Below are 15,599 nucleotides of genomic sequence, written 5' to 3'. Positions count from 1 at the left end.
CATTTTCAAGCATAGACAATGTGTGGACAATTTGTGTCAAATTATAATGAGTCTAGTTGTCGCCACCTATCGCCGCGATGTTGGTTTTATGACATTCTGCTGGATTTTTACAAAAACTGTTTGTGCCAGTTTTTTAGGCTTATCTTGAGTTTTAATTCATTGAACAGTTTATTGATAATCCACAGATCTAAAGAAAATGTTTAAAAATTTGAAATTAAAAATGTAAACATTATATACTACCACAGACAATGTACTTATAATAATTTGCTTGTTGAGGTGTGTATGCGTTATTCAGTATCTTAAAAATCCGTTCGATTTGCTTATTTCCTTCAAAAATATCCGTTTGTAGATAATATGGAGTAAAAGGCCTTATTATATAGATTTCAAATATGAAATAGCTCAGTATGACGACTTCTATAATGGGGTACAAATAAGTTTAATATTTTAAACAAAAAAGTTAAAATATGGCAGTCTCACGCTATGTAAATTGTTCGCGTTTATATCCGTTAAATTGTATTTAAGTATGTTACGTAAACCAGAGACAAAACATTGTATCTTTTCAGGTGAAGCAGTATCAACAGACGCAATACGCAACTGTTTGCGCGTGTTGCGCCAATCAGGCGTAATAGACATGTATACTGAAAACAAAATCAGGATGATAAGGCCTAACGAACTCACAGGTCAAAACATCCTAGACCAAGTGCAAAAGTTTAATGTGCAAACGCCCTTATTAGAAAAGTGATATGTGATAAGTGTATAAGTGATAAGTGAAGTGCAGATATATGTAAGAATGAATGATTCCCATTCTGGTGGTACAACTGACATAGAGACATTACGTGAAATACACCTTAACGCCAAGCAATAAAGTCCTTATTAATTTATATGATAATTAGTAATTTTGCTAATAACGTCTACTGACTTCCTATAACGCCTCATTTACAGTTAATGTATTTTTGTTAAATGTAAATCTTATTCTATAGTAAGATGGATTGGATGGAATACATTAATACAAAAAGAATGGTAACCATGGTAAGTCTACATATGTTAAAAGAGTATGTCTTTCGTTGTAAATTGCGCTTTATAGTTAAGCAATATGAAAGTACAATTTCTTTACAAATAATTAGGCTAATAAATTTAGTTTAATTTTAAGCATAGCAAACAATTGGGTTTTGTATTCAAATGTTGCTGTATCGGAGACAAGCTTTAGCCCTCATTCTTCCAACTGTCTATTTTGACAGATTATTATCATAGACAATGTTCATATTTTTTCATTCTCTAGCCTACTTGAATTAATGTGCTTTCAAGGGATTTAAAAGCATGTACAACCAAAGAAAAATAATTGAGTATTACGTGAGAACTTTTTGGACATTCATCAAAAATAATATCCTTAAATTTGAACTTACCATCCAAAATATTTTGATTTTTACTAATAAAAAGGATCTTTTACTCTTTATCTGTCAAAGCTGTGAATTTGAAAAAATTTCATACAAACGACACAGACGTTTTTTAGTCATATCTTGTAGTATAAAAATATATAGAAACTTTGACAATGCAATTGAAGAAAGTTCTTGAAATTTGACCTTCAACCAGTAAACTTTTTTCGATTTTCGTTTCCACATTTTTATCTCTGTTAGTAACTGAAAAATTAGTTAATAAATGGCATAATTTTAACTCCCAAACAAAAAAATTATGTATGGTTTATATATCTCTCTCGCTTAAACTTTTCCTGAATATTATTATATGTCAGTTCAAGGAATTTCTTGTTGGCGATTAGTATTTGTAATTAGATAAAAGCTATGTTGGACAGTAATATTGTATGGTGGGTAATAACTGGTCCACTTTTCTATAGCCATTTCTAATTTGTTGAACGAGGTATTTTTATTCACTTACATATTCCTTTACACAATGCAATATCAAAGATATGATTTACTATATTAAAAATCGAATGTAATGTTAAAAATTGTTGTGGTGTCTACCTATTAAATTCCATAGATTATTAAATTTTTAAATGATGAAACATTTTTAACAAAGACGGAATATGCTTTTGAATATATAAAGTTTTAACATGCGCAGGATCGCACGTAATAGATTTATTTTAACAATAATTTCTAATAATTTGTTGTTTTATTTTCTACAGATAAACTAATAATCAATGTTCTAGTAACAAAGATTATTTTTAGATTTTTTAATTATATCTGTGATTGTAATTAAAAAATATACATCAAAGATCTATTAATATAATTTTAATGTTATAAAATGTGATGGGACACTTTACACTATACTTTGGTATTATAAAAGAACTGAAAGTCGAAAAGTAACTATACATTTTTGTATGATAACCATTTTACTCTAGATCAATTTGGAACTTAAGTATTTCCCATTTTCGGAAGTGGTAATTATCAAATGAAAGTATATAAATACTAGTAAAAACTATAAAAGTTAAGGGAACTTGGCCACCAGATTAGGAGAATGTATGAAACCTATATGTATATAATAGATATTTTGTACAACATGTAAGAACAAATAAACTTTATAATAGCATTTTCGTTTCGTTTTTTAATATGTACCAAAGGCACTCATTAATAGTTTAGTTAGTCATTAACTTTCAAAGGAGCTGGGATAATCCTCTTTGCAAATCTGAATTCCAAAACTTATTAGGTCAAACTTCAACAGCAGAAGATGCTCAAGGTTGGCTGTGGCGTCTAGGAAAGCCGGTCATTTGATTAATGTTTAAACGTTGCCAAACACTGGTCACCTCTTTTCGGTCCCTGAATCACTTCACATTGTCAACAGCCCGCGCTTAGGCGTGCCCATTTTTCTCCCCATAAGTGTACCTGTGGCTTTGAAGTAAAGTAGCCTTGAACAACATGTCCTCTACTGCCAAAAGAGTGCATGTCGTTTTTCAAGCCACGCCACGCTCAAGGGCATCATACGCCGCTCGCTTGCCTCACGCATCTTTAAAGACGATGGCAAGAGGCCGGATGGGATGCGGCTGATCCCTTGGGAGATGGGATGCTACTTGTGTGGACACGCTTGCCTCGTCTCACCTCCCTAGGAAAAGCAAAAAAGCTGGGGAGGCCGCAGAGCAGGCGGAAAATAATAAACGGCTCCAAATAGATTTTTCTTCCAAATTCAATTTTATTCCCTTTAAAGAGTTGCGGCGGCTGGTGCTTTCATCGCTTAACGAATAAGTATCGCAATACAGCGAGAAAATGCTGCCACCTTTAAAAGAAAACTACCATAGAGACTAAATTTGTTTTAATTTTCTTTTAATTATTTTTATGATTACTATGTAGGTAAATACTGTATATGATGATTGTTATGTTTAGTGTCTTGAATAAAATTTATTTAAATAAATGTTTTAAAAAAGAACCAAAAGTTGTCTTTTTTTCATATATTTGGATAAAAAGTGTGATATAATAAGTTCTATTAAGTTTAAAGTTCATTTAGGATGTGGTATTCGAAGGATTTAACTAATAAAACAATATAGTAATATACTTTTATTTTTATTATAAAATAATTTTCAACATTGTACTTATTAAAAAATCATAAAAGACACAACAATCAAATTCACATAAATATATTGAAACTTTAAATACAACATTTTGAAACATATTTTATAAACAAACATATGTATATATAGTGCAAGAAGTACTTAATAAGAAATCGAATTAGTAGCACACAATAAATTGGAATAGAAAAATACAACAAAAGATTAAGAAAATAATAAATATATATATTCCGAAACAAAGTAGATTTATTTGTTTTGGAGCAATGTCTAAAAAAACAATTAAAATGTAAATAAACAATATATATTTTTGCATATTATTTATCGATACATTTCAATAATTCATGCTGTAAATAACATTGGTATTTCTTTGAATGATGTCTGTCTGATTCCAAATGCATTGTTAAATCCTCCCAGTCTCCAACTACTAGATTGCAGAAACCACAGTGGTGGAGTCCAGAATGAATCTAAAAATGTAAATAAAACTTACATTATTATTTTTATTAAGATGCGTGCGTGCGTTCAAACCCGGTATCACTTTGAATTCAGCTCAGCTTATAAGGCTGTTGATGTACGTGACTGACCTTCGTCAATAAATAGTACGATGTCAATTTTTTTATTAGTTATCATTCTTATAAAACTTTATTAGGTATAGCATAAAATATAGAACGAGTGAAGTTAATCTACATGTCTCGGACATAGGTATAAGGTGACCTGTATCTCTGTGCCCGTTACGTGAAATAATTTGTATTATGGCATGGGCATGTGGTAGACGAGATTTTCAAAACATTTTAATACATTAAGTACTTACCACTCTAACAAATTCACCTTTCAGTGTAAGAACAACGGGTATAGACATTATCGCTTTCTCATGTCTGGAAGTTTTGCTGTGGTTTTCTAGATTTAAAATGTCAACTGTTTCCTTACATGCTTGACATCTTACTAATGAGCAGTTTACTGTTATCATTGAGTAGCTTATAAACTTCATACAAAGTTCGCCATTTAGAACAATCCAATCACCAAGTAGTCCGGGCATTAGCTTGTTTTCATACCCTTCAACGCCATTTACGAAATACGCAATTGGAATTTTAATAATATTAATATTATCTTTTTTACAATTCCTTGGTACCTGATTTCTTTGAAGATTTTTTTTATGATTATTTTCTTCTATGTGTTCTTTAATTCTTTTTAAAGATGATGATATGGTGACATTGCACACGCTGCAGTAAGCGCTTTGTTTGGCGAACTTATAATTGATTTTGTTTTTTTTAGCAAGTATCTTTGCTTCTTCTTTAGCTTGGAACGGGTGACGCAGTACGTCTTCAATTTTGCTCTTTTCTGGTTCAGTTTTGGCTGCATTAGTTTTCGTGTCCTCTTGAGTTTTTATTATGTCATTATTTTTGCTATTATTATTATTGTCATTGAACTTTTTGACATCTGTTTCTTTATTATTAACACATGTAGAATGTTCAATCACAGGCGGCTTATCCTCCTGTTTTATGAATTTGTCAATTCTTGTTTTTATCGAATTTGCGTCTAATCTATTTTTTAGATCGCAGCTTTTACGAAATTTTTCCAAATGTGGTGAACTGTCAAAATGTAAATCACCGTCCTTAATTTCCAAGATTATATTGCAAACCATACAATGTAATGTAGTGGTATCAACCTAAACAAAAATACTATTTTTAAAATTATTGCGCTAATGCGGTTTGCACTTAAATTAAAATTTATTCTTTATCTTCCAGTATGCAAAAGACTATTATAATATGTTTGAGAAGAAATAGATAATTTTAAATTATGGCACTGTTAAATACGTACAGTCGAAATTTACTTAACAAGATAACTTACATTTCGGTATAAAATTCCGTGTTCCTTCATGTGTACACCTTTTTGAATCAGATGAAGTATATGCGAATGCTGCTTTATATGCACAGATTTATCATTAAATTCTTCGTTGCAGAGGCAACAAATTGTGTCTTCGATAAGACCATTCCACGCCTGATTGTCTATAAACATCCGGTCAAAAGCAGTGACGCCTCCATCAACTTCTTTCAAAAGTCCATTCCCTACTTTACATTCGTGGTCATTCGATGTAACATGAAGACCTACGTTAACTAAGGTCGGTAGCAGAATATTACAGAATTCGCAATAGTATCCTTTTAATACCTGAAATTATTTCATTAATTAATCAAAATCCTCTGAAATCAGTTGTAGCCTTAGTAGGTACCTACATCATATACCACGGTTCGTATACCATCTAGGTTCGATTACTTTATTTGTCACAGAGGTCAAAGTGATACTTTAACATGATATGTACATAATCCTGTCACAAGTAATATTATAAACCTAAAAAAACATCATGCTACTAGTAATAGCATCGGAGCATTTAAGAGTAATGTTACAAAATATAACTAACGTTGCGTAAAAGTCATGCAAGACGGAATTGATTTTCTAAAAAGGTCTAAAATATTACCCGACTTCGTAGGTAGTCAACCTTCTTTACCTACTTATTCAATTTTGTTAAAATCTAAAATAATATGCATTATTTGCCAGGATTTTTTAAATGTATATCTTAGGAGATATAATGGTCCTGAAGACACGTAAAGGTTCCATAAATAATTTATTTCCAAAATACAAATAATAATTTATTTATATTTGTATTTGTACATAAAATATACTAAAAGTTCGCAATTGGTTAAACTACTTAGGTATCTTTTGTTAAGTTTTTATGTATTTACATCTAATTACTTTTATTTAAAAGTAAGTATAATATATTACTTACTTTTCGTATATGATGAAATTTATACTTCTGTACATAGCTGGAATGCTGCAACTTTTCTTTATGTTCAGGCACGTTGATATGATCTTCCACGTTCTCCTTTAAGTGAACTTCACAAAGGAGGCAGTACGAATCAAAACTACCTGTTATAATTGCGTTACTATGCAACGTTGACATCGTAATTTCTGAAAAATAACGCATTAAAAAATCATGCCGCTTTTATACTTTGAATGAAATCGTTAATTGGAATAATGGAAACAACAACAGGTCATATAAAAGAAATCTTTCCCCTGAAATCAGGCTACCGACTGAAGGATGGAGGAAGATATGTTACGTACTACAATTGAATTGTACTTTGTAGGTACAATTCAATCAAAAAAATATAGCAAAAGTTAAAATTAGATAAGATAAAATCGAATATATGGTGAATTTATTTATATTAATTATACCGTACATTTTAATATTTCTACGTAGTGGCAATTTCAAATGTTGCCACGCTAATATTATAATAGTTCTGTGCACTGAAACTCGATGATATTTTATTTTCTTGTTCATTTCAGCTCGATTGTTTTTAAATTTAGATTTTCTTTTTTTCATATGGTTATGGTTTATTATTTTTTTAATAAAAGTTGCTTTAACAATATTTTTTCTCACAATCACACTGACATTGACAGCTCACAAATCTCATCTTTACTGTCGAATGTCGTTCGTTTACTGTCAACTGTGTAGGGTGAAGTATCTTCCTTCAAGTTCCTTGTATGTTCATAATCTGTGATTATGTGAGTTTAGTCTCGGTTAACTTGATGTTAGGATGTGTACCGTATAGTGCCTTTATTTATTTTAATAAAATAATTCGACTTTATTTTCTTTTATATACAAAATGTTTTATGCATAGCTAAAGTTGAGTGTAATATTATGATAGTGTGATATAAAAAAACAAGCGATTTGTGGCAATATGTATAGGTGTTACAGTGTTTTTGTGCGTTGCCTTCTTGTGAGTTTAATTTTATTAGCTTTGACAAAGGACTGCGTCGAGTCTCTGGAACTGAGTAAGTACCTGATTTATTTAATAGTCTTAAGAACGAGTTTAAAGCGTTTTAAATCGTAATGCTGACCCAATTTAATCATTCTTGTTTAAATTGTTCGATAATGTCTTTCTAAAACACCTACCATTATGCTGTAGTTATTTTTTTAGTAAACTTTTAGTACTTGACTTACAGCTTTTAAAAAGTTATTTTAATGGCAATTGTATTGAAACTCTAGATATAGCAGAATAAACATAATAATAGTTTGATGACAACATAAGATAAAATAAAAAATTAACTATATTCTTGGATTTATATAAAAAATCAAAGGAGAGTATTTTTGCCTCTGCTTTTTATATTTTTGTTTCAGTGATTATTTATTTTTAAATGCAAGTGGGTAATCAGCATGCTCTGCCCGATCTACATTGTGTGTGGTTTCCTCACAGTAAGAGTGTCTTAATCACTTGTATTAGTAGTTCATATTAGTAGTGAGGAAAATTCATTGTTACACAGCTAGGAATAGACTACACAATCTCAGGGTTGGATTTGTATGCTTAACAACTAAGTCAACTTGTGTAATGCATAAGCTTGAATGTCTTTGATGTTAAAATATTAAGTTCTTATCAGATAAAAATGTAATTCAGTAAAATTAGCTAAAGTAGCAAATTTAAACAAATCTTGTAGTATTGTACATAGTGAAACTTTGTACAAAACTGTGTTTCAATGTATGAAATTGACATTAAAATAAATTAAACTCTTAAAAACATTTATTGATATAGGTAAACAAGTACAAATATGAACGTCAACAGATAAGATGTTAAATTGATTCTATTTACTACTAGTTCACAAGTCAAGGACGTAGAGCCAGCAAGAAGAATTAGCAAGAAACTCTCTACTACTCTTCTTAAAACAGAAGCCAACCATATCATTCAATTAGATGGGCATAGTGCCTGGCCCATGCCATATTTGGGGGTAATATATTTTATAATATACAGTATAGTAGAACTTTGATGAATTTATTATCAGCTCACATTATTCTTAGGCACACTGATTCTGATTTGGTTAAAGACAAATTATTAATATGTTTTGAGCTGACTAATTATTAAACTCTATACACATTGAAGGTACAACGGACTGTAGTAAAAGCGGCGTATCGCCGGATATCCGTAAAAAGCTTCCGTCGTTGCGAACCACTGACCGCAAATGAGGCTAAATTAATTGCGCCCTCATTATTATACAGAATATAATTTCAAATAATTCTATAATTAAAAATATTTTCATAACTATAAAAATTTCATGAAATTTTACTACTAAAATAATTTATTCCTCTTCAGAAATGTTTGTTTTTGTTATGTAAATGTTTATATATCATATTCGATATATAAACATTTATTCACTATTATAAAAAATACCCGTAATAATTTATTTCTATTAAGTCGGTTATAAATATTTTGTAGCCTTTGAAGCCTTAGACACGAATAATAATGTAATATTAAGGAAATGGTTTGCATTGACTAGTCGGGAAGTTGTCACTCAATGTACAGAAAAGGCATACAATTGGCTAAGGAAGGCCTAAGGAAGTTGACTGTTGACTGTTTTGCGGAACTCTTTTGGATATATGAATAATAGGTTTAATTTAATATTTTCGTCGTTAAATGGGTTGATTATTAATATATCGATGACGCTACTGTAAATTTTCTGGTTACACTGGTTATTTTACGGATTCGTCATTGAGGTTTTCTCGAACATGAAATTGCAATTGTATCAATCAAGTTATAAAATCACTACCTATAAATATAGAATAACAAATAGGATTCAACACACAGTATATATCAACAATGCTTTTTACTATTGAGAAATGCCCGCGACTTTAAATCTAGGGCCGTACCTCCAAGGATAGTCACACTTATAATACAAAGTAGTGAAAATAATATAGCAATTCACTGTAATACGACTAATAATGTAATGGTAACTTCTATGTAAAAATTTACATTTTAAGGCAAATTTCCATTTATGTGTGTCAGAATATGCGAACTTTAATGTGTATCACAATAAATTTTTTTAACCATATCCTTGCATCAAAATTAGAATTAAAATATCTTTAAATGCTTGCGTCAATGTAGAACAATTTTAAAATCCCTTTGTTTGTTAAATTGTAATAAAAATATTAGCTATTGTTAATTTTAACTACTACAGTTCATATATTGTAATGATTAGTTAGCGGATGCAAAGTAAAATTGCTGACGAATGGCGTGCAAGTGAATCACAATCGATTTCCTTTGACTGACTCATTCTGTTTTATGCTAATAGCAACCTCCATGCGCCTTCTATTAGAAATATAACACGCGTCTTAGAGAATTTAATGTCTTCCAAGTTCTGTCATTTAAACTTATTAACGCCTAGTGGTAAAAATAAAACAAAGGTATATCCGTATTTACGATATTAATTAGAATTCTATAGACTAAGCCTCTAATATAGACTCTTAATAAAGCTCTTGTCTCTTTCTACCACAGAGTAAACAAACTAAATACGACTTAGGGTCCTCTAAGAGAAGAGCGTACCAATTCTTCAAAAGCGTAAATAAAACTAATTTTACAGTAAGTAGCAGCGTTCCGATTGATAATTTTAATTCTTCGAGAAAAAAACTTATATTTAGTAACTAATTACAGCCTGGGATTGTTTAAACACGATGATTAAAAAAAAGAATCGTCAGGACAACGCACTCCACAGCTGTTTATAGAATAACCAGTCGGAAAGAGCTCTGTTTTTAAGCTTATTGTTAGAAATACGGTCTCTTGTGTATGGTAATGGTATTTCTGTAACTCCACTATGGGAATGATGACTTCCACGCTGAGACACGGTTTCCTCCGAGTGACGTCACGTCCGATTCCTTTTTGTTTACTATATATGTGATTCGAATTTTATGGTAATCTTTGTTGAGAAAGAATACAAATTTCGATTGGTTTCTTTACTGTGATATTTTGATGCGATTGTTAATAAAATATTATGAAGACGTGTGATATTACTCTGGTTCTATTTTATTAATAAAAAAACCTTCAAAACATTGGTCGAAGGAATAAAATAGATTTAAAAACATATTATAAAACCTTATTGCGTAACTGATGACTTTTAAAACGGTATTCAAAGTTATATTAAAATTGTTATTTAAAACTGGCGGGGTTTATTTACTTAGGAAGGACAGACAGTACACAGTTCTTAAATGAAATAAAAACATCTAATTGTACATTTAAATGATTCTCGAATACACATGACTCAACAAAAAAATCATCAATGTCGGTTTAGGACTGTAACACGTTTATAAATTAATCTTCTTTCTTTAATATATTTCACAGCAAAACATTATATTAATATTTTATTATATGTCATATATTTTTCTCACCGTTCCATAAACTACCACAAATATTTCAAGATAAAAATTAGCCAAATCGCTCCAGCCTTTCTCGAGTTTTAGCGGGGCAACCGAACAGCAATTCATTCATATATATGTGTGTGTGTGTTCAACATAGTTTCATGTTTTACAAAGAGTTGACGTATAATATTCGAAACGGGACAGATGCTAATGAATCGGAAAACCCACTTTGACACGCATTTGACCTTTTAACTTTTTTTAGTATTAACTAACTTCATACCCAGACCGTTAACAAAGCGAACTCTATAAAAAAATCAAGAATAAATTCACTTAGTAAACGTTTAAATCCGTATTAATTACCTATAAACATTACTTTGACTAGTGTAGCCTGATTGCATATTAGATTGCAATCAAATGTCGTAACTTATGAACAAGTAAAGACAGCTGTTTCACTGGGAACTAAGAATTACTCATGCGATTGTAAACACTTTCTAGATCACGTGTTTAAAAATATGAATGCATGTGACGGAAAATTATGATTACTCTAAAAGAACTACATTATAATCGATGTATTTTAAATATATAAAAGCTATAAATTAAAATTAGCTATAATATAAATTTACATGAAACATAAAAGAAACAGTGGACTGCAAAGCGCACCAATTGATTTTTTTTCTTTTACTTGGCATTGCATACCTACCGCCTACCGCGCGACTGCTTAGTACGGAAGGGCTACGTGGGACTCGCGGTTGTGCAACCCCAAGGCGCCGCCAACAATCGCCTTAGGCGGGATGCGGTAACAGCAGAGCCATACCATATTGTCTACCATTTGCTGACGGCGAATTGTATCCTATTTTGGCCATACAGTGCGAATAGCCGAACATGGAGAAACTGATCGTGGTTGGTAACATAGAGGGCAAAAGATCTCTTGGGTGGATTACGTTTAAATTCAATGATATGTAATTTCGATAAATAAACAATATTCAAACCGGCATTCTTTACATAACTTTGCAATTCGAATAATCATGATAATTCTGTGTTAACTTGCCGCAGTAAGATATGAACGTGAGATTATGCAAGAAACAAAGTAAAGTATAACATATGAAAGATGTTTGATATCAGATAATACTGAGTATAAAATTGTGATTATGAAAGTTTTTAATGCGATTAAAATTGTAGACTGGCGAAGTGTACCTAATTTTGTTATGTAGTTGAACAAAAAATAATGTATTATCAGATATAATCATAAATGTTTGGACCTTTACATTTAAATTGTAATATAACAAAGAATAGATTTTAATATTTTGCAGTCTTTGGCCAAGTAACCCTATGGATTTCCCGCTTATGGGTTACCCAATATTTTTTCTCCTTAATTTAAATCAATTAACTAAGCTAAGTATAAAAGCAACATTGGGATAACAAACTATTTACATTCCTTTTCAGTCGAATGAAATGTTGAATTTTTTAACAAACAGACCGCAAATATAAAAATCAAATAATTGTTTGAGAATTTGCTTCTTTTTTGATGTTGGAAACGTAGTTAGCAATCACTAGCAACACGCAACATGTCTTGACATTAATTACGACATGCAATATTCTATGATGAGCTTGCAATTAATTATGGTATAAATAAATTTGTCAGCAAATTATCGCCATCTATTTTTGAAAGAAGCTGCTCACTATTTACGTTATATTTACGTTTTGTCACAATTATTATTGGTATTACATTTTAATTACTATACATGCTCGTTTGCCTACTATTATACATTGTTTTTAAATGTCGAAACAAGTTAGTGTCGGCTGCCATTGTATAAAAAACAATTGACATTAATTATGTCAGAAAGCTTATATTTTTCTTGTATATAAATTAAAACATTTTTAAGACGTTTTAATTATACTAAAATAAATTTTAAGTTCACCACTATCACGACTTAATTGGTATCTCACTGGGTGTATACCCTAACCTCCGAGTACTTTACAATGTTTTAGTTCTGGAAAGTAGTCTCGAGTTCAAATAACTATTTATATTACTGTCATAATAATATCGTAACTTTCTAAAGACCGTCGTAAAATTCACATTGAATTATAGATAGATAGAATACACATTAAACATTAAAACTATTTATATTTATTAGAAGTAATTTATTATGTAGGAGTGATGATGTTTGTGTCAGCCATAGTCATTATGTTAAAGGGCTTACAAATTATAAAGAAAATAGTAACTTGCAGTTGTCAGTAACGCTATTGTTCCTACATAATAAATGATAAATAATAATAATGACTATGGTATCACTATAACTATTGTCTATCAAATAGTCGATAGTATTGATCTAGCTATATATACTATATTCTAGATAACAGTTTTAATGTTTAATGTGTATGTATTTTATCTATCAATAATTCACATTGTTACGATATTATTATGACAGTAATATAAATAGTTATTTGAACCCCAGGCTACTTTCAATTAAAAAGTACAATATTAGTGTTCAGAACACTAAGGTTTATACGTCCAGTGTACCATGATGAGTAGCAACTAAGTCCTGAGAATGGTGAACTTGTATTTATTTTGTGTCAATAAAAATGTCTTTAAAATATTTAGAGTCTTAAGAAGTGATTTATTATATATTTTTAAATACGAGCTCAGAGTTGAGAAAAGCGACTAACAACTAGGCTAAATCAAATGGCCATTTAATTATAATAGTGTTTTTCATTCCGTTACTTTGATTATCATGCAATGAGTCACAGCGCAGGTTCAAAGATCTTCGTATACACCATTAAATTGTTTTATGAGCCAAAGTTATTTAGGTCAGATTTTAAGAAATCCAGTTAAAGGTTTATGATATTTACTCCGTGTTACGTATCAGTTAAAGTACTTTGCATTTCTCTTTGTTGTCATACATATAACATAACTCCATGTGAGAAGAGAATACCAATTTAACAATGATATTTTCACCATATTTAGATATTTCCATATTAGTTGATTCAAAGATAATACGCGATAGTGGTAATTTAGTAACAAACTTAAGCTGATAGGTTTTTCGGTTCCACAAAGCGACTCAATAGTTTTACCCTTTTCTAAATATTTTAAGTCCTTAATATCACACCATAAAAACTTATTATGTTCGTTCAACAAGTATAATTACAAACATCTCTACCTATCCATGTAATTCAAATAATTATAAATATCCTATAGGCATTGTGCGTACGAGTTCTTTATTGCATTATCGTATGAAAATATCGCGCTGTATAATGTGTCAAAGATAAACTATGTTGATTGCACTGCAGCGGAACGAGCATGTCACAAAGAGATTTAGGGCACGCTTTTACAAAGAGTTTCATTAAAAATATATATGCCAAAACTTGTCTGTATTTATACAGTTTACAGTTATTTTTTTTTGGTACTCAATGCAACTGCATTGTTTCTATGAAAGTGTTAGGTAAATTGAAATGAGACAAATAATTTTCTATGAAAGTTAGCTTTTACATCTGAACGTAATATTCGTATACGTAAGTTGTAATATGTAATAGGCGTCTTTTGTTTAAATGAAAAACATAACATTCAATAATAAGAAGGAAATTATAGAGATTTGTTCCGGAAATCATTATCAAAAATTCTGTCAAATAGTACTTAAAATCTTGTAAAATATAAGTTTTCTTAAGGAGCAAATTGCAATTAAATGTAAAAGGGTTAATGGGCAGTGACCTGTTAAGTAGGTCAGTTTGAAATATAAGCGTCATCAAAGACATCTTGCAAATTAAATATTAACTGAGTTTTACATGTTATAAATTTTTATGGCTAAGATAGAGAGTTAAGACTAAGTTTGACTCGTGTTGAAAAAACCTTTGAATCGTCACTAAGTATTCTTAGTATTATTGCTCTTGACACATCTTGAGTGCACATAGTTGCCTGGAAGAGATTGCTCCAAAGCGATAAGGCCGTCACTTATGTTTCTGCAACGAAGTGTTAATAAAATCTTTTAGCTCACGTCGGAAGTTTTCAATTACGCCCCGTAATTTAAGAAAAGTTTTACTGTAATTTAGTATATAGTGATTCTAAGACGAATAGTAATTCTGACGCAACGTAATAGAATAGAGTAAATTAACACAAAGGATGTAAATGGGAGGTGTTATTGTGAATGTGGTAGATGCTAAATGCAGTTTCTTCCAGACAACCCAAATAAATAATATAAACATTAAAAAAAGACAATACCAAACATTAAAAATAAAAATAAATGCTAAGCAAAATAACATACATTATTTTACAATAAAACTACATTAAAGCACGGGAACATTGAGTAATTTCTCTCAAAAATAACGACCCCTATTATTTACGATATATAGATTAGTCAATGGCTAGATTAATTTACTTCAGCTGAAGTAGGTTGTACTTAAAGTCTAGAACAAGGCTATTAATTAGGAAGATATAGGACAGAACTGGGCCGGGCCAATTTGGATGAAATGGCAATTAATTATCAATTCGCACGCAATAGGAACCGTGTATTTTTTTAATGAAATATGTCTGTGCTAATCAGGTTATTTGCTAATTTCACAGAAAGGTTCTAGAAACGACAAACATAGTTATCACTTGAAATATTTTATATTGAAAATTCTATGGTTTTGTTTGTTAGAGGGCAAAGTGTATTCATATCATAAAACATTTTTGTATTTATAAGTATATTGTAGACAGCGTTAGGAGTATTGGTCTGATTTTTTTGATTAATGGAGCCAATTGGAGGAGGCCTATAAATTTAACTAAATTTAAAAAAAATATTTATTTTAAGTGTGTGTATATTTTGTAAATATTACAAGGAATAAATGCGGCTTTATTATTATTATTCAACGTATTGTAGAATTATCAAGAATTTATTCTTAATTATGAAAAAAATATATTTTACTTGTAGTAATATTCTCGTA

The 15,599-nt window shown here is 30.3% G+C and overlaps 3 protein-coding genes across 8 annotated transcripts in view; 2 read left to right on the top strand and 1 right to left on the bottom strand.

The window, feature by feature from the left end:
* Window positions 1-2,541, top strand: part of LOC123708472 (glycerol-3-phosphate acyltransferase 1, mitochondrial) — a 35,944-nt gene extending 33,403 nt beyond the window's left edge. For all 4 annotated transcript variants that reach the window (XM_045659395.1, XM_045659315.1, XM_045659237.1 and 1 more), the window contains one exon: window positions 564-2,541. In XM_045659395.1, the coding sequence (XP_045515351.1) occupies window positions 564-742 (179 nt within the window). In that variant the 3' untranslated portion in view covers window positions 743-2,541. The remainder of the gene's footprint in view (window positions 1-563) is intronic.
* A 1,102-nt stretch (window positions 2,542-3,643) lies between these two features.
* On the bottom strand, window positions 3,644-6,773 carry LOC123708853 (protein PFC0760c-like). 3 transcript variants are annotated; one of them, XM_045659806.1, is made up of 5 exons: window positions 6,742-6,773; window positions 6,291-6,472; window positions 5,357-5,674; window positions 4,320-5,174; window positions 3,644-3,975 (listed from the first exon to the last, which is right to left on the bottom strand). In XM_045659806.1, exons 2-5 carry the CDS (start codon window positions 6,462-6,464, stop codon window positions 3,826-3,828), a joined length of 1,497 nt encoding a protein of 498 aa, XP_045515762.1. In that variant the 5' UTR covers window positions 6,465-6,472; window positions 6,742-6,773; the 3' UTR covers window positions 3,644-3,825. The 3 variants fall into 3 exon arrangements, with proteins under 3 accessions (XP_045515762.1, XP_045515755.1, XP_045515749.1); XM_045659799.1 differs by lacking the exon at window positions 6,742-6,773 and adding an exon at window positions 6,626-6,704; XM_045659793.1 differs by lacking the exon at window positions 6,742-6,773 and having other exon boundaries at window positions 6,291-6,704.
* A 318-nt stretch (window positions 6,774-7,091) lies between these two features.
* Window positions 7,092-15,599, top strand: part of LOC123714908 (disintegrin and metalloproteinase domain-containing protein 12) — a 55,063-nt gene continuing 46,555 nt past the window's right edge. Inside the window, exon 1 of the mRNA XM_045669610.1 lies at window positions 7,092-7,336. Coding sequence (XP_045525566.1) covers window positions 7,243-7,336 — 94 coding nt within the window. The 5' untranslated portion in view covers window positions 7,092-7,242. The remainder of the gene's footprint in view (window positions 7,337-15,599) is intronic.

This window comes from Pieris brassicae, chromosome 1, assembly GCF_905147105.1.
Source record: "Pieris brassicae chromosome 1, ilPieBrab1.1, whole genome shotgun sequence".
NCBI classification, from domain to species: Eukaryota; Metazoa; Arthropoda; class Insecta; order Lepidoptera; family Pieridae; genus Pieris; species Pieris brassicae.
The sequence above is the reverse complement of the archived record's forward strand: the minus strand, read 5'-3'. Positions and strand labels throughout refer to the sequence as shown.